This window comes from Oncorhynchus masou, chromosome 13, assembly GCF_036934945.1.
Source record: "Oncorhynchus masou masou isolate Uvic2021 chromosome 13, UVic_Omas_1.1, whole genome shotgun sequence".
NCBI lineage: Eukaryota > Metazoa > Chordata > Actinopteri > Salmoniformes > Salmonidae > Oncorhynchus > Oncorhynchus masou.
The window spans coordinates 5,189,457-5,211,113 of record NC_088224.1 but is presented as its reverse complement, the minus strand read 5'-3'; the positions used below and the strand labels follow the sequence as shown (position 1 = coordinate 5,211,113).

The following is a 21,657-nucleotide window of genomic DNA, read 5'->3' as shown; positions in this document are numbered from 1 at the left end:
ATTCTATAATGACACGGCCTGCCACAGGATAGAAAACAACTATATTCTATCATGACACGGCCTCCTGCCACAGGATAGAATACAACTACATTCTATAATGACACGGCCTGCCACAGGATAGGATACAACTAGATTCTATAATGACACGGCCTCCTGCCACAGGATAGAATACAACAACATTCTATAATGACACGGCCTCCTGCCACAGGATAGAATACAACTACATTCTATAATGACACGGCCTGCCACAGGATAGAATACAACTACATTCTATAATGACACGGCCTCCTGCCACAGGATAGAATACAACTACATTCTATAATTACACGGCCTGCCACAGGATAGGATACAACTAGATTCTATAATGACACGGCCTCCTGCCACAGGATAAAATACAACAACATTCTATAATGACGTGGCCTGCCACAGGATAGAATACAACTACATTCTATAATGACTCGGCCTCCTGCCACAGGATAGAATACAACTACATTCTATAATGATACGGCCTACTGCCACAGGATAGAATACAACTACATTCTATAATGACACGGCCTACTGCCACAGGATAGAATACAACTACATTCTATAATGATACGGCCTGCCACAGGATAGAATACAACTACATTCTATAATGACACGGCCTGCCACAGGATAGAATACAACTACATTCTATAATGACATGGCCTGCCACAGGATAGAATACAACTACATTCTTTTATGACACGGCCTGCCACATTCTATAATGACACAGCTCCTGCCACAGGATAGAATACAACAACATTCTATAATGACACGGCCTCCTGCCACAAGATAGAATACAACTTCATTCTATAATGACACGGCCTGCCACAGGATAGAATACAACTACATTCTATAATGACACGGCCTCCTGCCACAAGATAGAATACAACATTCTATAATGGTCCTGTGTGGCTCAGTCGGTAGAGCAACGCATTCTATAATGACACGCCAAGCGTCGTGGGATTCGATTCCCACTGGGACCACCCATATGTAAGTACATGGCCCCAGCCGATAGTAAGTCGCTTTGGACAAAAGCGTCTGCTAAATGGGATATATTATTATTATATTATAATGACACGGCCTCCTGCCACAAGATAGAATACAACATTCTATAATGACACGGCCTCCTGCCACAAGATAGAATACAACATTCTATAATGACACGGCCTGCCACAGGATAGAATACAACAACGTTCTATAATGACACGGCCTACTGCCACAGGATAGAATACAACTACATTCTATAATGATACGGCCTGCCACAGGATAGAATACAACTACATTCTATAATGACACGGCCTCCTGCCACAAGATAGAATACAACATTTTATAATGACACGGCCTGCCACAGGATAGAATACAACAACGTTCTATAATGACACGCCTCCTGCCACAGGATAGAATACAACTACATTCTATAATGACACGGCCTACTGCCACAGGATAGAATACAACTACATTCTATAATGACACGGCCTACTGCCACAGGATAGAATACAACTACATTCTATAATGATACGGCCTGCCACAGGATAGAATACAACTACATTCTATAATGACACGGCCTCCTGCCACAAGATAGAATACAACATTCTATAATGACACGGCCTGCCACAGGATAGAATACAACTACATTCTATAATGACATGGCCTGCCACAGGATAGAATACAACTACATTCTTTTATGACACGGCCTGCCACAGGGTAGGATACAACTACATTCTATAATGACACGGCCTGCCACAGGGTAGGATACAACTACATTCTATAATGACACGGCCTGCCACAGGATAGAATACAACTACATTCTATAATGACACAGCCACAGTTTTCTAGTTGGCTGGATGGACGTCCTTTGGGTGGTTGACCATTGTTAATACGCACAGGAAACTGTTGAACGTGAAAAACCCAGCAGCACTCCTACCATAACCCCCTCAAAGACACTTAAATATTTTGTCTTGCCCATTCACCCTCTGAATGACACAGATACAATCCATGTGTCAAGGTTTAGTAACCTTTAACCTGACTCCTCTCCTTCATCTACACTGAAGTGGATTTAACAGGTGACATCAATAAAGGATCATAGCTTTCACCTGGTCAGTCTGTTATGGAAAGAGCAAATCTACTCATTGATGGGTTATTCTTTATTTGAACTATTTTCTACATTGTAGAATAATAGTGAACACAAACTGAATCATGTAGTAACCAAAAAAGTGTTAAACAAATCAAACAAGTGTGCAAAGGGTGGTTACTTTGAAAAATATATTAGCTTTTTTTAACACTCTTTGGTTACTACATGATTCCATTTGTTATTTCATAGTTTTGATGTCTTCACTATTATTCTACAATGTAGTAAACGCCCTGGAATGTGTTCGTGTGTCCAAACTTTGACTGCTAAAGTATATTATACTGATCAAAAATATAAACTCAACATGCAACAATTTCGAAGACTTTGCTGAGTTAGAGTTCATAAGGAAATTCATTAGGCCCTGGTCTATGGATTTCTTATGACTGGGAATACAGATATGCATCTGTTGGTAACATATCCCTTGAAGGAAAAGGGAAACCGCACACTGCTCTTGATAGTATCACTGATCTTTAATGAGCTTTACGTACCGAGACACGGCCTTCGTCAGAGCTTTACGCATCGGGACACGGCCTTCGTCAGAGCTTTACGTATCGGGACACGGCCTTCGTCAGAGCTTTACGTACCGAGACACGGCCTTCGTCAGAGCTTTACGTACCGAGACACGGCCTTCGTCAGAGCTTTACGTATCGGGATCGTGCGCATCAGGACATCGGGACACGGCCTTCGTCAGAGCTTTACGCATCGGGACACGGCCTTCGTCAGAGCTTTACGTATCGGGACACGGCCTTCGTCAGAGCTTTACGTATCGGGACACGGCCTTCGTCAGAGCTTTACGTACCGAGACACGGCCTTCGTCAGAGCTTTACGTACCGAGACACGGCCTTCGTCAGAGCTTTACGTATCGGGACACGGCCTTTGTCAGAGCTTCGTCAAAAACTCTGCCGAAGGCCGTGTGGCCGATACGGAAGCTTATTAAAGATCAGTGATACTATCAAGAGCAGTGTGCTGTTTCCTTTTTCCTTCATCTTGTTCATTTGTTGCCATGCACCTGCAAATTAGATTGCTCAGATGTGCGAGTGCCTTTTGAATTTGGTAACATATCCCTTAAAAGGCAGTGGCGTGGATCAGAAAACCAGTCAGTATCTGGTGTGACCATCATTTGAATCCCGACACATCAGCAAAGTTACTGGAACACGCTGTTGTACATGTCGATCCAGAGCATCCCAAACATGCTCACTTTAAAAATATTCTATTTTTATTTCACCTTTATTTAACCAGGTAGGCTAGTTGAGAACAAGTTCTCATTTACAACTGCGACCTGGCCAAGATAAAGCATAGCAGTGTGAACAGACAACACAGAGTTACACATGGAGTAAACAATTAACAAGTCAATAACACAGTAGAAAAAATAGTATATACATTGTGTGCAAAAGGCATGAGGAGGTAGGCGGATAATTACAATATTGCAGATTAACACGAGTGATAAATGATCAGATGGTCATGTACAGGTAGAGCAGAAAAGTAAATAAATAAAAACAGTATGGGGATGAGGTAGGTAAAATTGGGTGGGCTATTTACCGATAAGACTATGTACAGCTGCAGCGATCGGTTAGCTGCTCAGATAGCAGATGTTTGAAGTTGAGGGAGATAAAAGTCTCCAACTTCAGCGATTTTTGCAATTCGTTCCAGTCACAGGCAGCAGAGAACTGGAACGAAAGGCGGCCAAATGACGTGTTGGCTTTAGGGATGATCTACGGGTGGGTGTTGCCATCGTGACCAGTGAACTGAGATAAGGCGGAGCTTTACCTAGCATGGACTTGTAGATGACCTGGAACCAGTGGGTCTGGCGACGAATATGTAGCGAGGGCCAGCCGACTAGAGCATACAAGTCGCAGTGGTGGGTGGTATAAGGTGCTTTAGTGACAAAACGGATGGCACTGTGATAAACTGCATCCAGTTTGCTGAGTAGAGTGTTGGAAGCTATTTTGTAGATGACGTCGCCGAAGTCGAGGATCGGTAGGATAGTCAGTTTTACTAGGGTAAGTTTGGCGGCGTGAGTGAAGGAGGCTTTGTTGCGGAATAGAAAGCAGACTCTAGATTTGATTTTCGATTGGAGATGTTTGATATGAGTCTGGAAGGAGAATTTACAGTCTAGCCAGACACCTAGGTACTTATAGATGTCCACATATTCAAGGTCGGAACCATCCAGGGTGGTGATACTAGTCAGGCGTGCGGGTGCAGGCAGCGAACGGTTGAAAAGCATGCATTTGGTTATGACCAGTGAAAAATACCTGCTGGAGTGTGTGCTATGGGTGGGTGTTGCTATGGTGACCAGTGAGCTGACATAAGGCGGAGCTTTACCTAGAAAATACTTTTAGATGACCTGGAGCAAGTGGGTTTGGCGAGGAACATGAAGCAAGGGCCAGCCAACGAGAGCATACAGGTCGCAATGATGGGTAGTATATGGGGCTTTGGTGACATTAAGTTAGCCGATGACAACAGTGGTAGGCCTGATCACCGACAATGAGACAGCGTATAGGGAGGAGGTCAGAGACCTGGCCGTGTGGTGCCAGGAAAACAACCTCTACTACACTTGTTGTATTCAGCATTTCACTGTGAGGTCTACCTACACCTGTTGTATTCAGCATTTCACTGTAAGGTCTACTACACCTGTTGTATTCAGCATTTCACTGTGAGGTCTACCTACACCTGTTGTATTCAGCATTTCACTGTAAGGTCTACTACACCTGTTGTATTCAGCATTTCACTGTAAGGTCTACTACACCTGTTGTATTCAGCATTTCACTGTAAGGTCTACTACACCTGTTGTTCAGCATTTCACTGTAAGGTCTACTACACCTGTTGTATTCAGCATTTCACTGTGAGGTCTACACCTACACCTGTTGTATTCAGCATTTCACTGTAATACACCTGTTGTATTCAGCATTTCACTGTAAGGTCTACTACACCTGTTGTATTCAGCATTTCACTGTGAGGTCTACTACACCTGTTGTATTCAGCATTTCACAGGTCTACAACACCTGTTGTATTCAGCATTTCACTGTGAGTCTACTACACCTGTTGTATTCAGCATTTCACTGTAAGGTCTACTACACCTGTTGTATTCAGCATTTCACTGTAAGGTCTACTACACCTGTTGTATTCAGCATTTCACTGTAAGGTCTACTCCACCTGTTGTATTCAGCATTTCACTGTAAGGTCTACTACACCTGTTGTATTCAGCATTTCACTGTGAGGTCTACTACACCTGTTGTATTCAGCATTTCACTGTGAGGCATTTCTCTACACCTGTTGTATTCAGCATTTCACTGTAGGTCTACTACAGGTCTAGGTCAACACACTGGCATTTCACTGTAAGGTCTACTACACCTGTTGTATTCAGCATTTCACTGTAAATTCTACTACACCTGTTGTATTCAGCATTTCACTGTAAGAGGTCTACTACACCTGTTGTATTCAGCATTTCACTGTAAGGTCTACTACACCTGTTGTATTCAGCATTTCACCTGTGAGGTCTACACCTCAGCATTTCACTGTAAGGTCTACAACACCTGTTGTATTCACGTATTATAAGGTCTACAACACCTGTTGTATTCAGCATTTCACTGTAAAGGTCTACTACACCTGTTGTATTCAGCATTTCACTGTAAGATCTACTTGTTGTATTCAGCACCTGTTGTATTCAGCATTTCACTGTGAGGTCTCTACACCTGTTGTATTCAGCATTTCACTAAGGTCTACTACACCTGTTGTATTCAGCATTTCACTGTAAGGTCTACTACACCTGTTGTATTGTAAGGCATTTCTACTACACCTGTTGTATTCAGCATTTCACTGTGAGGTCTACACCTGTTGTATTCAGCATTTCACTGTACTACACCTGTTGTATTCAGCATTTCACTGTGAGGTCTACACCTGTTGTATTCAGCATTTCACTGTGAGGTCTACACCTGTTGTATTCAGCATTTCACTGTAAGGTCTACTACACCTGTTGTATTCAGCATTTCACTGAGGTCTACTACACCTGTTGTATTCAGCATTTACTGTTGTACCTGTTGTATTCAGCATTTCACTGTAAATTCCACTACACCTGTTGTATTCAGCATTTCAGGTCTACTACACCTGTTGTATTCAGCATTTCACTGTGAGGTCTACTACACCTGTTGTATTCAGCATTTCACTGTAAGGTCTACTACACCTGTTGTATTCAGCATTTCACTGTGAGGTCTACTACACCTGTTGTATTCAGCATTTCACTGTGAGGTCTACTACACCTGTTGTATTCAGCATTTCACTGTAAGATCTACTACACCTGTTGTATTCAGCATTTCACTGTGAGGTCTGCTACACCTGTTGTATTCAGCATTTCACTGTGAGGTCTACACACCTGTTGTATTCAGCATTTCACTGTAAGGTCTACTACACCTGTTGTATTCAGCATTTCACTGTGAGGTCTACTACACCTGTTGTATTCAGCATTTCACTATGAGGTCTACTACACCTGTTGTATTCAGCATTTCACTGTGAGGTCTACACGTGACAAATAACATTTGATCACTTTTTCCTCACTGACAAGAGGTTTCAACTCGCTATTTGAAGTTTGGTCCAACAGAATCGGTCATATGGACACAGATACTATTGAGACATTATTTGACTGTTGTAGAGAAGTTAACCGATACTCTTTTTATGTCTCAACTGCTCAAATTGCAGTTCAGAGCAGACAATTCCAAAAGAGGAGTATCAATGAACATTGGTTCTGGAAAATGAATGCTCAGTTTGTCGTGCATATCATTGTGGTACCATGTACGGCAGCATTTTAGCCAAAGACTTATACTAGCTGTCTTGTGTGTTTTATAAATGTGCAAGAAGCATAAAACAATTATAAAAGGAATAGGCAACTAGTTCTCATGATGAGAAATAAGTTAGGCCACTTGATTTCAACATCTGAACAAAGTGGACAGGCTTGCATGCTGTTCAAACAGTTGAAGGGTTTTTCCTAACGATTCAACTGTCTACCATGTTAGCAAGCAAATATGCAGAAAATATATATAAACCGCAACATGTAAAGTGTGGGTCCCATGTTTCATGAGCTGAAATAAAAGATCCCAGGAACTATCCATACTCACAAAAAGCTTCTCTCAATAATTTCTCTACCATAAGCAGTCTCTCTTGTTTTAGAGAATTTGCCAGTATGTCCAACCGGCCTCACAAGCGCAGACTACGGTTAACCATGCCAGCCCAGGACCTCCACATCCGGCTTCTACACCTGCGGGATCATCTGAGACCAGCCACCCGGAGAGCTGATGAAACTGAATATTTCTGTAATAAAGCCCTTTGGTGGGGGGAAAAGTCATTCTGATTGGCTGGGCCTGACTCCCCAGTGGGTGGGCCAATGCCCTCCCAGGCCCATCCATGTCTATGCCCCTGCCCAGTCATCAGGGCCTAATACATTTATTTTAATTGACTGATTTCCTTATATGAACTATAACTCAGTAAAGTTGTTGAAATTGTTGCGTTTATATTTTTGTTCAGTACTAGATCAGAGCTGGCTAGATTCCCATAGAGATGAGCTGGCTACTCACTAGATTCCCATAGAGATGAGCTGGCTACTCACTAGATTCCCATAGAGATGAGCTGGCTACTCACTAGATTCCCATAGAGATGAGCTGGCTACTCACTAGATTCCCATAGAGATGAGCTGGCTACTCACTAGATTCCCATAGAGATGAGCTGGCTACTCACTAGATTCCCATAGAGATGAGCTGGCTACTCACTAGATGCCCATAGAGATGAACTGGCTACTCACTCGATTCCCATAGAGATGAGCTGGTTACTCACTAGATTCCCATAGAGATGAGCTGGCTACTCACTCAATTCCCATAGAGATGAGCTGGCTACTTACTAGATTCCCATAGAGATGAGCTGGCTACTCAATAGCAGGCTACTCACTAGATTCCCATAGAGATGAGCTGGCTACTTACTAGATTCCCATAGAGATGAGCTGGCTACTCAATAGCAGGCTACTCACTAGATTCCCATAGAGATGAGCTGGCTACTTACTAGATTCCCAGAGATGAGCTGGCTACTCACTAGATTCCCATAGAGATGAGCTGGCTACCCACTAGATTCCCATAGAGATGAGCTGGCTACTCACTAGATTCCCATAGAGATGAACTGGCTACTCACTAGATTCCCATAGAGATGAGCTGGCTACTCACTAGATTCCCATAGAGATGAGCTGGCTACTCACTAGATTCCCATAGAGATGAGCTGGCTACCCACTAGATTCCCATAGAGATGAGCTGGCTACTCACTAGATTCCCATAGAGATGAGCTGGCTACCCACTAGATTCCCATAGAGATGAGCTGGCTACTCACTAGATTCCCATAGAGATGAACTGGCTACTTACTAGATTCCCATAGAGATGAGCTGGCTACTCACTAGATTCCCATAGAGATGAGCTGGCTACCCACTAGATTCCCATAGAGATGAGCTGGCTACTCACTAGATTCCCATAGAGATGAACTGGCTACTCACTAGATTCCCATAGAGATGAGCTGGCTACTCACTAGATTCCCATAGAGATGAGCTGTCTCGTCACTAGATTCCCATAGAGATGAGCTGTCTACTCACTAGATTCCCATAGAGATGAGCTGGCTACTCACTAGATTCCCATAGAGATGAGCTGGCTACTCACTAGATTCCCATAGAGATGAGTTGGCTACTCACTAGATTCCCATAGAGATGAGCTGGCTACTCACTAGCACGTGGGCTTGTGCTTGAGAGATGGTTGAGACCGGTGTTAATGTTCTATAATGCCTGCTACAACAGGTTAGTCATTATTAGTGTATGTGTGTTATGCATGGCTCTGGTTAAATTTGTAGCAAAACCGTATTTTCAGACGGACTTGAAAGCGACAGTGATTTTTGTAAAAAAGCTGATTAAACTATTTTGATAAAAATAATGTAATTATTAGTGGGTCTTATGGTTGTGGAAGGTTTATATCTAGCCTAGGTATAACTTAACAAGCCCTGAATTAATTACATTATAGCTGACTGTTTTTAAATGCAGTGTATTTGACTGCTAAATTGTACAACAAAGAGAAAACATTTAATCTTTTTATGTTGTGAATTAGCCATAAGTTTGAAAAAAAATCTATAATAATAATGGAGATATCATTTTTAGGCGAAATCGCCCCAGTCCTATTATGTTACCATGACTTTCTGTGAATGTGTTGAATTGCTGTCTAATAAGAAACTGGTCGTAGTTGCAGTAAAGCATTAGGAGTTATATTGTTTTATTTCAACAAACCTTGAAAAATCATTGCATTTCTTCATAAACAAAATCATTCTTAAATCATTCTTCTAAAGGAGAAGGTATAAATACATGATTGAATCATCTTTTAAAAAGGTTAATGATCAACAGAGAGAGTCAGGTGAGTGCAGCGCCACCAGACTTGACTGATCTAGTCTACAGAGAACTATGGGCTGTAAAACACTGAGCTAAGAGCCTCCATTCGGCAACGCTCTTCTTTACACACTTAAAAGCTACCAATAATACAGTCCATTTGATTTCAGCTAAAGCGTAGGCAGGCTGTCAGCCCTCAATCTTCAAGCCCAGTCCTTCCGCTCATTCAAGGCTATATACAGTGAGTGATAAAGTACCAATCAGAAGTAGTAACCCGCCCATTCTTTAAATCATACTGTATGAGTACGGTCGTCAGTCAAGAGACTAAATGCATTTTTTTTTAGAACCAAACTTGCAATAGGATGGATGCGGTAACTCCCCAGCCCTTGATCTGAAAACTATCACAGAAGAGATGTAAATAACTGCACATACTAATATACTACAGGTTAAGGCAATACAATTCAGTTCCTGATACCTTTAAAATGACTGACATGGAATTAAAGCTGCTCCACACGCCGTCTCATCTTCAGTACCTCCCCACCCCAGCCACCCCTCCCTTATCAGCACATTGACTTCCAACTTAAGTCACAACCAGGAATTACACCTTCACATTCTGCTAAACGGTCTTTTTAAAAAACAATCATGAAAAGACAAAGATAACATATAGGATCCAGCCTGACAGTGCAATCAATCCCAGAAAAATGACACATTAGGAAAAGCCCTTGTGTTCTGTACATATGGCACGGCCTTTTCCCACCAGATAGGATGGAAGAAAAGAGGTTAAGATAAGAACCCTCTCATACACAGCAGAGCACAACACTACTGGTGTCTAAGTACTTCCTGTCTCATACTGGTGTCTGGAAGTACTTCCTGTCATACTGCCTCTACTGGTGTCTAAGTACTTCATATCTTCACCCCTCTTTATACTTCAATTGGTCCATATTTAAGCTAGGACCCCGGTACACAGGCGGGAGGTGGGGGGGGGCAACACTGTAGTAGCTAGCTAGCTAGGACTCCGGTACACAGGCACGAGGTGGGGGGGGCGACACTGTACTAGCTAGCTAGCTAGGACTCCGGTACACAGGCAGGAGGCGGGTGGGGGGGCTTTACTGTACCAGCTAGCTAGCTAGGACTCCGGTACACAGGTGGGAGATGGGGCGACACTGTACCAGCTAGCTAGCTTGGACTCCGGTACACAGGTGGGAGATGGGGTGACACTGTACCAGCTAGCTAGCTAGGACCCCGGTAAACAGGCAGGAGGTGGGGGGGGCGACACTGTACTAGCTAGCTAGCTAGGACTCCGGTACACAGGCAGGAGGTGGGGGGGGCGACACTGTACTAGCTAGCTAGGACTCTGGTACACAGGCTACTTTTGAATAATTCACAAACTTCTACCTCACCGCAAGTTAACAACCTCCCTCCTAAACCCCCTATTCCACTTCAGTGTAGCATTTAGTGTAAATAGGTTAGATTAGGCTGATAGGACCAGTCCCCAGTCCCCAGCTAAATGAGCTGTTCTCTCTCTTTTTTTGGGATATTTAAAAAGTACAGTCAAACTATTCTGTATAAAAGTCTGTACTTGCAAATGATTGATTGCATTTATAACACATTGAACAATCCTTTTGCATAATAATTCATGTGGGTTCTTGTTTCTTAACTTCCTGTCTCTTTCCGGCTCTTCTTCTTCTGGGACGGCCTGGGAGCATCGAAGCTCGGGTCGGATATTTCTGAAGAGAAAAGAATGGACAATGTGTCAAAAACAGAAATACATGATATTTATTATGGAAAAGCAAGTCAGCAGTAGTGGAAAGCAAGTCAGCAGTAGTGACACCAACCATTGTAAGAAAATAGTTTGGCTTCACAATGAGAGAGATCTGATCTGTTCAGTGTTGATACACATGAGTAGCAACACACTGACTGTCCCAAAATGGCACCCTATTTTTAAAGTAGTGCGCTATAAAAGGGAATAGGGTGCCATTTTGGACGTAAACTATGGTTAAGTTTGCTACTACTAGTATCTTACTTTGTGAGGACGGCTGGGAGATGGACTGTTTGGTCCCTGCTGGTGCTGAACTCTCCACTGGTGTGACTGTCATGCTCTCAGAGGTCACCTGTATAGAGAAGGACAAGTCACACCATGTCATAGCTGGTTACACAACACACCACAGTCAAGGGGTTGAGTCCCAAATAGCACCCTTTATAGTGTACTACTTTTTACCAGGGGTCTTGGTTAAAAACACTGCACTACTGTATATCGGGAAAAGGCTGCAAATATGACCAGCAACACACCTTTCACATCCTGTTTCAACTACTCAAGACGTTACAATGTTACAGGACACTGGAAATACAACACATCATTCTCTGTCATGTAGAATACTAGATATTCATTGCAGCTTTCTTAGCCATTTGGGATGCAGACACATCTGTTACCTGGCCTGCAGCACCACACGTCTGTTACCTGGCCTGCAGCACCACACGTCTGTTACCTGGCCTGCAGCACCACACGTCTGTTACCTGGCCTGCAGCACCACACGTCTGTTACCTGGCCTGTAGCACCACACGTCTGTTACCTGGCCTGCAGCACCACACGTCTGTTACCTGGCCTGCAGCACCACACGTCTGTTACCTGGCCTGCAGCACCACACGTCTGCTACCTGGCCTGTAGCACCACACGTCTGTTACCTGGCCTGTAGCACCACACGCCTGATACCTGGCCTGTAGCACCACACGTCTGTTACCTGGCCTGCAGCACCACACGTCTGTTACCTGGCCTGCAGCACCACACGTCTGTTACCTGGCCTGTAGCACCACACGTCTGTTACCTGGCCTGCAGCACCACACGTCTGTTACCTGGCCTGCAGCACCACACGTCTGTTACCTGGCCTGCAGCACCACACGTCTGTTACCTGGCCTGCAGCACCACACGTCTGTTACCTGGCCTGTAGGACCACCTTCCTCGGCTTTCTTCTTCCTCTTCTTCTTCTTCTTGGACCTGGCAGCCCCCCCGGCAGAGTCATCCTTCTCCTTGTCATCGTCTGACCCCTGTGCCCCCTGGGGGTGGTTGGGTGCAGGGTCCTGGGGCGGGGGACCGGGGGCCTCTACCACCGGGGGTCCCTCATAGTTCCCCCACAGCTCTGTAGGGGCGTTCCAGTCTGAGCTGGGGTCCGCTGCTGCAATACCGCCTGGAAACAGAATAGAGAAAATGCCAGTTACCCACCCAGTGAAGGCAGAAATCACAGCACAGTTGCTATATTTACTCTAAACTAATTGTTTCTTACTTAATCCTGACCACTCATCAGAAGGAGAGGGGCATTCCCACTGCAGCTCAGAGGCAGGATGGGTGATGTGCTCTGGAGGAGACAGACAGACAGACAGACACAGAGACAGAGACAGAGAAAGAGAGAGAGAGAGAAAGAGAGAAAGAGAGAGAGAGAGAGAGAGAGAGAGAGAGAGAGAGAGAGAGAGAGAGAGAGAGAGAGAGAGAGAGAAAGAGAAAGAGAAAGAGAAAGAGAGAGAGAGAGAGTGCATCTTAGCCTTCCTCAAACCATACAAAATAGTCCATTCTACAGTCCTTGACATCAGTGATAAGTGTTAAATCACCTATAGTCTTCAGTCCAAGTACAGAGGGTAATGTGTTTAGTTCAGTCTTCATCCTCCCATCAACCCCACTCCACGACCCTGGAAGGAATAAACCAATAGAGACTGTTGTTATCACAGAACATCCAGAAAAACACAAACGCTTTGAAATTCAGTTGGCATTCTCAAATCCATCTAACAGATGGAAACGTTAAGGGGCAGATTCAGACTTATGAATGTATACCTTTCGTACACACGTCTCAGTATTTGGTATTCAGACTTACCTTATAGTACCACAGTATGAGTCATAATACCCATAAAACCTAGCAGTCAAACAGGGCAATTTTTCAAATCGTTTATTGCAGTATTTGTTATTCCATATGGAATTTTAGAAACCCTTGTAGGTTTACCCTGGCGTGGCATTTTGATAACCATGTAAATCTCTCTGGGACAAGGTGACTTTTATCATAATATCCGCTTATAATTAACCCACCCCCCAAAATGAAACGCTAATTAGCTGCTAATGTGGCTAACAAATGCCACGATGATCTGGACGAGACTGACGAATCGAGACAAAGGGAAGAATCTCTGGATTAACTATCTAATGTTAGCTCACTGTAGTGTGACGTTTGCCAGCGAGAAAACCAAATAAACTATCTCAAACAGGAGGGGGAACTAACAGAATCATCAACAACCAAAATCAAACAGGTGGGGGGGGTTCTTGGGGAGGTTCTGAAAGATACTCATGGGGGGGTCCACTGAAAGATGACTAGCTACAACAACTGGGACCTAAAAGACACCCACCATTAGACCCACTAAATTTTCCCAAGAAGAGGACAACAATTAAAACCCACACCAAGGAAACAAACAAAAAAGTGGAGCACAATGAAAACAATGAAGATCAGATAAAGGATTGTTTTAATTTTATTTTTTATAAGACAACTGAAGCACTGGGCCATCCACTCATCCACTCTTAAATATCACCTGGGCCAGCAAAGATGTAACACATACTGACTAACGAGGTAACACCAAATCGGTGTGCCCTACGTGCTAATGTCCAACCTCGAAATATAAATGGAAAAACCAAAGACTAACAGTAGTGAAGATTAAATAGGATAAATTGCTTTAAAAATGTACAATTCTGTTAAGTCTTTTGTAAGTTTTAATTGGCAAAATACCTGTTAGCAAAGGTGTCAGGAGCTTGCAGGGATTTGTAGTTTTGCATGATGTTTACTTTGATGCTAATTAGCATTTGTCAAATCAGAGTAAATAAGAGCCGAATATATTGATAAAAGTCACCTTGTCCTCGATTTACACGGTTGTCAAAACATCACTCTACACGAAACACAGCCCTTATTTTAAATGTTTCTAAAATCCCCCATGGGAAAAATAAATGGTGGGAAAACGATTGGAACCGTCTCCATTTGACCACCAGGTTGTATGGGTATTATGACATCTACTGTGGGGCTCAATTCAGTCGTGTAACACGCCCTGTAGGTGTGGCTAACTTGCCCACTCTGAATAAATGTCATTTAAAGAAAGTCATCTAAATATGTGTTTCCAGTTCAGCCCCAAATGGTAGATTGAAAAATACTCTGATTGTGTAGATTATTTAGGTTTAGTTAAGTATTTAAACTGGCCTGGAAAGCCTTCACACAAAATAAAGAAAATGGTGGTTTGATTCGTTCAGTTCTTCAACCCATGGTAATGTTGGAAGATTAGTGTACATATAATTATAACAGGGAGAACACTGTACAAAACTAGGTTATACCCTCGTCTATTGCCTGCACTAATCATGGAACTGTGTGATGACACAGCCAACTATTGCGCCATGCGTCGGGTTCAAACTGTTAGGTCTGCATAATGATTTAATTAGCCGACATGTCTTTTGTATCAATATTATCAACTGGTACTAATGATTCTCAGCAACACGGCTGTGATAGCGTTTAAAGGAAGCAAACGATATGGTGGGCTATACCAACTGATGGGAACAAGGGTATTAAATGGAATGATAAGGTAGGTTCTGCCAAATAATGGGAACCAACAGCACAACATTTGATGTTATTGACCATAACCTGTTTGGCTTTTCAACCTTAGCCGTAACTAGCCAGGTACAGTGCACTCTTGGATATTGTCCAGCCATGTGGTACAGTGCTGCAAAGAAGGACTGAGTTAAGGTGCTGCTGGCCCAGAACAGAGCGGCATGTCTTGTTCTTCATTGTAATCAGAGGGCTGATATTAATACTATGCATCCCAGTGTCTCTTGGCTCAGAGTTGAGGGGAGACTGACTGCATCACTTCATGTTTTAATAAGGAACAATGTGTTGGAAATTCCAAGTTATTTGCAGAGTCAACTGACACACAACACTGTACTGTCCTCCATATGCATTACAGTGCATATTTTGACAGCAAGTTAAACGCCTTCACATCAATAATCCTCAAAGCATGATCTCCATGTTCACAAGATGTATTGAGTTGAAACAGCATGAAACTGAGACAAAGACAATAATGTCTGCATAAACCAATGTAATCTGTCCTAAAATACAAACTAGATATGAATGTAACCTGATATTTTGCTCACACTGACAACAAGTAAAAGCTAGGCTAACATACTGTAGCAATTAAGCTAGTGTTGTCCATCTATTCCACAAAGTACACATACACATCCAAATAATGCTCTGAAAGGAAAGATGTATGCAAAAGGAATGAAAATACTAACTGACAAAGCTTCCTAAGGCATACAACGTAATGGATGGACAAAGATCATAAGCAGACAACGGAAACAGAGCACTCTGAGCTCTACATGAGGCAACAATGAACAACTTCCTCCTAACAGGTCTATTTTCTCGGTAAAGGAAAATACTCCAGATCAACACTAGGGGGAGCTAAATTCAAGGTTAGTAATATAGGTAAGTATTAGAACTCTGATAACCACTGATAACTATGGAATGTCCATATAAGAGAACTTGTTTGTTTAGACCTCTGGAGGGAGGAGAAGGACCGTCTCTGTGACGGGCCTAAGAAAGAACTTAGTTCCTTCTTGCTTGCAGAGTCTAACGTCGACTTTACCATCCTTGCCGGGGAAGACCTGAGTTACCAGTCCAACAGGCCATTCATTGACTTGTCTTTGAAGAGGACAATGCTTCCAGGCTCAAGGTTGGGCTGGTTTGACTGCCACTTCCTTCTTATCTGAAGTGAAGACAGGTATGGTTTCCTCCACCTATCCCAGAAGGTATTTGCAAGATGTTGAACCTGAAGTCACTGCCGCTTAAAGAGGTCCTTGGCTCCATAGTCGTCAGCAGGACTCTAAGGAATACTCACTTTCTCTGTGAGGAGAGCAGCAGGTGTAAGTATGAGGGGGTCATCTGGATCTGTAGAGACTGGAACCAAAGGTCTGGCATTGATGATGGCAGCCACTTCTGCCATCAGAGTAATGGGCGTTTCGTGACTTATCGTTGAATGACCCTGTTGGAGGAACATAGCAAGGAGAATCCTGGATTCTATACCAATCATCCTCTCCCAGGCACCAGCCATGTGAGAGGCATGTGGGGGGTTGAATATCCAGATGCAGCCCTGTTCTGACAGGTAGGTATCCACGGAGTCGTCGTTGATGTTCGAGGGGATCTTATGTTCCTTGCAGGCCCCAACGGTCCATGGACCAAACACATCCAGACCGACATGGATGAACGGAGGTTCGGTGGAAAGACGATCAGCAGGAAGGCTGGCCATCTTCTGTGCCTAAGGAGGACAGCGAAGTCTCCGACAGGTGACACTGGTGGATGATGCTGTTCACGCACCTTTCACTGCCAACTATCCAAAGACCGGTTGTACGGATGGCTCCCTCTGTGAAAAGGCATCCCTGATGTTGGATCCGTTTGTGTCTCACCAGTAAAGTTGCGACGTGATGCTTCCCCGGGATGATCAGGGGGTTCTTCTCGTCATGTCCATGTTTTGCTTCTGTGATGCGACCCTCAACTCTCAGGAGGCCGTCTTTATAAGTTAATGGATCTAAGGCTCTCAGAGAGCTTTCGTAAGGAATTTTTTCCTGGTTCCTGATCCACTCAAACTCTCTTGGATTGATTTCCTCTTGGACTGTCTGTATGACAATATCCTTTGACTGAGAGAATATGTCTGGTGTGCATGCTGTCTGACAGTAGTGCCAGCCCTTACAGTTGCTGTTTTTCCCTGCAGTAGTGTTGATAAAGAGACGAGGGACGTGGACGAGGTGAGTGATGGCACGAGTCGGCGACTTCCATGTGGAGAACCTAACCCTAAATCGTAAGGAAGTTGTCTTTGGGGGAGGGGGGGTTGATGAGCTCAAAAGCATCCCTTTCAAGACAGAGACCGGCGTGTCAGAAACGCTGGGCCAGAGAGCCAGGTTGTGTCTGAGAGGTCTGCTGATCTGTAGGTAGATCTCCTTATCCGATGGACTCGATTACTGACAGACGTAGAAACGCCGGGTCTCATTGTAGATGTAGCCTAACACCACCCAGCTGTTTGTGTGGAAGGTTGTATCATCAAGCTCAATGTCTATTTCTGAGGTGATGAGCCCGGCAAACTCGACTGCTGCGCAGAGTTCCAACCTTGGAATCGTGTGTTCTGGGTGTGCCGTCAGTTTTGCTTTACCCATAACAAAAGCCCATGTGACTCAATCCTTTGACGTCTGTCACTGAGGTAGGCACCTGCGGCTATTGCCTTTGTGGATGCATCCGAGAATATGCATAGTTCTCTTCGTCTCGTTTCTGAGGGTGAGACCTTAGTATAGGCCAAAGGGATAAGGAGGTTACATAGCTCTTTCAAAGACTCTCTCCATGCAACTCATGGCTCCTCCATTTCTGGAGGCAGGGGGGAGTCCCATTCGCCATTGTGAGCTCCCTGAGAATAGACTTGCCTTGAATGGTGACAGGGGCCACAAATCCCAGAGGGTCGTACAGAGTGTTCCCAGTTGATCGCACTCCTCGGTGTGTGAAGGGCTTCTCATCTTTGGCTACCTTGAAGGTGAAAGTATCGGTCCTGAGGTCCCAGTTGAGACCCAAGCTGCACTGCATAAGCAGACATGGCCTATTATGACCCATCTGAGGTCAAACTTCTGGGCGTAAGGTAAGTCATGGGACCCATTAACTTGCTTGCGCACCTTGTAGACTCTGGTAATGTCTCTTCCAAGAAGGAGCATGATGAGAGCTGAATCTCATTACACTCGATGAGAGTTGGCAGCAGAAGACTGACTTGCCCATCCATAGATTCTACCTGGTAGCCGTTGGCTCTTCTTCCAACTGTCTCCATCACTCCAGCGCAGGTCTAAGGGAGTAGGGAGAGCTGGGGCCTTGTACCCTGAAGATATCGAAGAACCACCAATGATCTGTTGCTTTGCTCGTCAAGGATGGTATAGAATTTCACTGCTCTCTCTCAGTTGCCTGTTGGGTAAATTTTGACAAGGCAGATCTTAGAGCAAGACCTGTCGGTGAGGTTCCTACCGCAGACTTGCGTACACTGAGACGTTACGTCGAAAGGAGGTGTGAGGTCTCTCTCCCCACTGTGCTCTGTAGGAAGGTCTGCTTTTTGACCCAGGGGGGTGGTCCTGGATGAAGGGCGGTAAAAACCCACAACTTAGGACAGGGAGTAAAAAGAATATGGAGCAAAACAGGGAAAACCAAAACTCAGACTTCTTTCAACCTTATATAGGTTGAGCATTAATTCACACCTCAGCTGATGTGAAGTGGAGCTCTTCCCAACATCTCTCACGCTCCACTGGAGCACTGGGTCAGCCACTCCTAAATAACACCTGGGCCAACACAGGTGAAACACCTTCCCACTAACAAGATGGCAGCCAGCACAGGTGTAACGCATACTGACTGACGAGGTGACACCAATGTGCTAAAATGCTATATGTGCTAAGATGCTATATGTGCTAAAAGTCCAACCTCTTAAAATAAAAAATAAAAAAACTTTAACAGGACCAAGATGATGACTCCACCATCCAAACCCAAGCCTAGGTTACCTTCAGTGTCCTATCCCCAGGTGGGTTAGGGTTAAGTCCAGTAGGTTACCTTCAGTGTCCTATCCCCAGGTGGGTTAGGAGTGCTTTTCCAACTTTTCTTGCCCAGGGACTCCCACCCAGGCAAACCGGTGACCCAGAGATCCCATAATATGTTATGTTAGCAACACCAAAGGTCACATCTTGTCGTATCAGGAGAATGATAATGGCAAGTACAAGTAATCAACATTTTTTAAATGGATAGATGGTCAATTTTCATTATTGTGACCTCCCCAAAGTTAATTGGAAGAAGAAGTGTAAACTAACAGTATATTAGCTAGAAAGGCATCCTTGCAGCATAGAGAAAATGTTGCTGTATTGTAAAGCAAATTTTCAGCAATTCAATTCCTTCAGTGTCCTATACCCAGGTTGGGTTAGGTGTGTTCAGGTAGGGTTAGGCCCAGGTAGGGTTAGGGTTAAGCTCAGGTAGGGTTAGGTATGCTCAGGTAGGGTTAGGGTTAAGCCCAGGTAGGGTTAGGGTTAAGCTCAGGTAGGGTTAGGGTTAAGCCCAGGTAGGGTTAGGGTTAAGCCCAGGTAGGGTTAGGGTTAAGCCCAGGTAGGGTTAGGGTTAAGCCCAGGTAGGGTTAGGGTTAAGCCCAGTAGGTTACCTTCAGTGTCCTGTACCCAGGTAGGGTTAGGTGTGCCCAGGTAGGGTTAGGGTTAAGCCCAGGTAAGGTTAGGGTTAAGCCCAGGTAAGGTTAGGGTTAAGCCCAGGTAGGGTTAGGTGTGCCCAGGTAGGGTTAGGTATGCCCAGGTAGGGTTAGGGTTAAGCCCAGTAGGTTACCTTCAGTGTCCTGTACCCAGGTAGGGTTAGGTGTGCCCAGGTAGGGTTAGGGTTAAGCCCAGGTAGGGTTAGGGTTAAGCCCAGGTAGGGTTAGGGTTAAGCCCAGTAGGTTACCTTCAGTGTCCTGTACCCAGGTAGGGTTAGGGTTAAGCCCAGGTAGGGTTAGGTGTGCCCAGGTAGGGTTAGGTGTGCCCAGGTAGGGTTAGGTGTGCCCAGGTAGGGTTAGGTGTGCCCAGGTAGGGTTAGGGTTAAGCCCAGGTAGGGTTAGGTATGCCCAGGTAGGGTTAGGGTTAAGCCCAGTAGGTTACCTTCAGTGTCCTGTACCCAGGTAGGGTTAGGGTTAAGCCCAGGTAGGGTTAGGTGTGCCCAGGTAGGGTTAGGTGTGCCCAGGTAGGGTTAGGTGTGCCCAGGTAGGGTTAGGGGTAAGCCCAGTAGGTTACCTTCAGTGTCCTGTCTCCAGGTGGGTTCAGAGTTCAAGTGTCGGGGTCCTTTCGGGATGGCCGGCCACTTCTCCCCATCTGAAGAGCATATATGGGTGGGCAGCTTCATGGAGATATCTGGCCACCCTCCACCGTTCACTGACGGCTCCTCTCTCCAGCTGGTGGACACTAGAGGGAGGGAGACATGGATCGGTCAGTGTTACTTTGGCTTAGTGAAAATGTTATCCTTCCATGGACACACTCAGCTGGATGCAACAAGCGGTGTTCTTCACAGGAAAGGACAGTCCAGGATAAACTATGTCTGTACAGGATTGAACAGTTCAGTTATTGATGGGACAAGAATCAGACCAGGAGACAGCGGCACTTTACCTGGTGTCGTGAAAGAATCTCCTTTCCCAGGCCTCAGGTGCAAGGGCTCTAAGGGGGAAGAGAAGACACTGTCTCAATGGAGAGAACATACTAAAGAAGCCCTCCTCAGGAGATCACATAACACCGGAGCCCTCCTCAGGAGATCACATAACACCGGAGCCCTACTCAGGAGATCACATAACACCGGAGCCCTACTCAGGAGATCACATAACACCGGAGCCCTACTCAGGAGATCACATAACACCGGAGCCCTCCTCAGGAGATCACATAACACCGGAGCCCTACCCAGGAGATCACATAACACCGGAGCCCTACTCAGGAGATCACATAACACCGGAGCCCTACTCAGGAGATCACATAACACCGGAGCCCTACCCAGGAGATCACATAACACCGGAGCCCTACTCAGGAGATCACATAACACCGGAGCCCTACACAGGAGATCACATAACACCGGAGCCCTACTCAGGAGATCACATAACACCGGAGCCCTACTCAGGAGATCACATAACACCGGAGCCCTTCTCAGGAGATCACATAACACCGGAGCCCTACTCAGGAGATCACATAACACCGGAGCCCTACTCAGGAGATCACATAACACCGGAGCCCTACTCAGGAGATCACATAACACCGGAGCCCTACCCAGGAGAGGAGTGAAAGGAGTTTCAGGTGTTCAAACCCAACTAAAAAGGGAGCGAAATATGACATGCTTTGGAATAAACTGGCCCTATAAACAGCTTCATACACATACGTCTCTGTTCAATGTGGTACATGTTTTAACTCCACACCGGTACATATCCTTGAGAGCCTCTGACACACTTTGTGAAGACAAAAGACACAGTGAGTCAGTGCTAGGGTGGCAAGCTCTCAGTAACTTTCCCAAACTGCCCAGAGTCACAGATTTCCTAT

The 21,657-nt window shown here is 44.8% G+C and overlaps 1 protein-coding gene across 1 annotated transcript in view; it reads right to left on the bottom strand.

Annotated features, from left to right (window-relative positions):
* Window positions 1–9,399: 9,399 nt before the first annotated feature.
* LOC135551666 (protein LYRIC-like) overlaps window positions 9,400–21,657 on the bottom strand; it is a 30,128-nt gene continuing 17,870 nt past the window's right edge. Inside the window, exons 5-11 of the mRNA XM_064982844.1 lie at window positions 20,746–20,793; window positions 20,377–20,544; window positions 13,143–13,220; window positions 12,821–12,892; window positions 12,477–12,724; window positions 11,566–11,653; window positions 9,400–11,269 (exon numbers count right to left, since the gene is read on the bottom strand). Of these exons, the coding sequence (XP_064838916.1) occupies window positions 11,196–11,269; window positions 11,566–11,653; window positions 12,477–12,724; window positions 12,821–12,892; window positions 13,143–13,220; window positions 20,377–20,544; window positions 20,746–20,793 (776 nt within the window). The 3' untranslated portion in view covers window positions 9,400–11,195. The remainder of the gene's footprint in view (window positions 11,270–11,565; window positions 11,654–12,476; window positions 12,725–12,820; window positions 12,893–13,142; window positions 13,221–20,376; window positions 20,545–20,745; window positions 20,794–21,657) is intronic.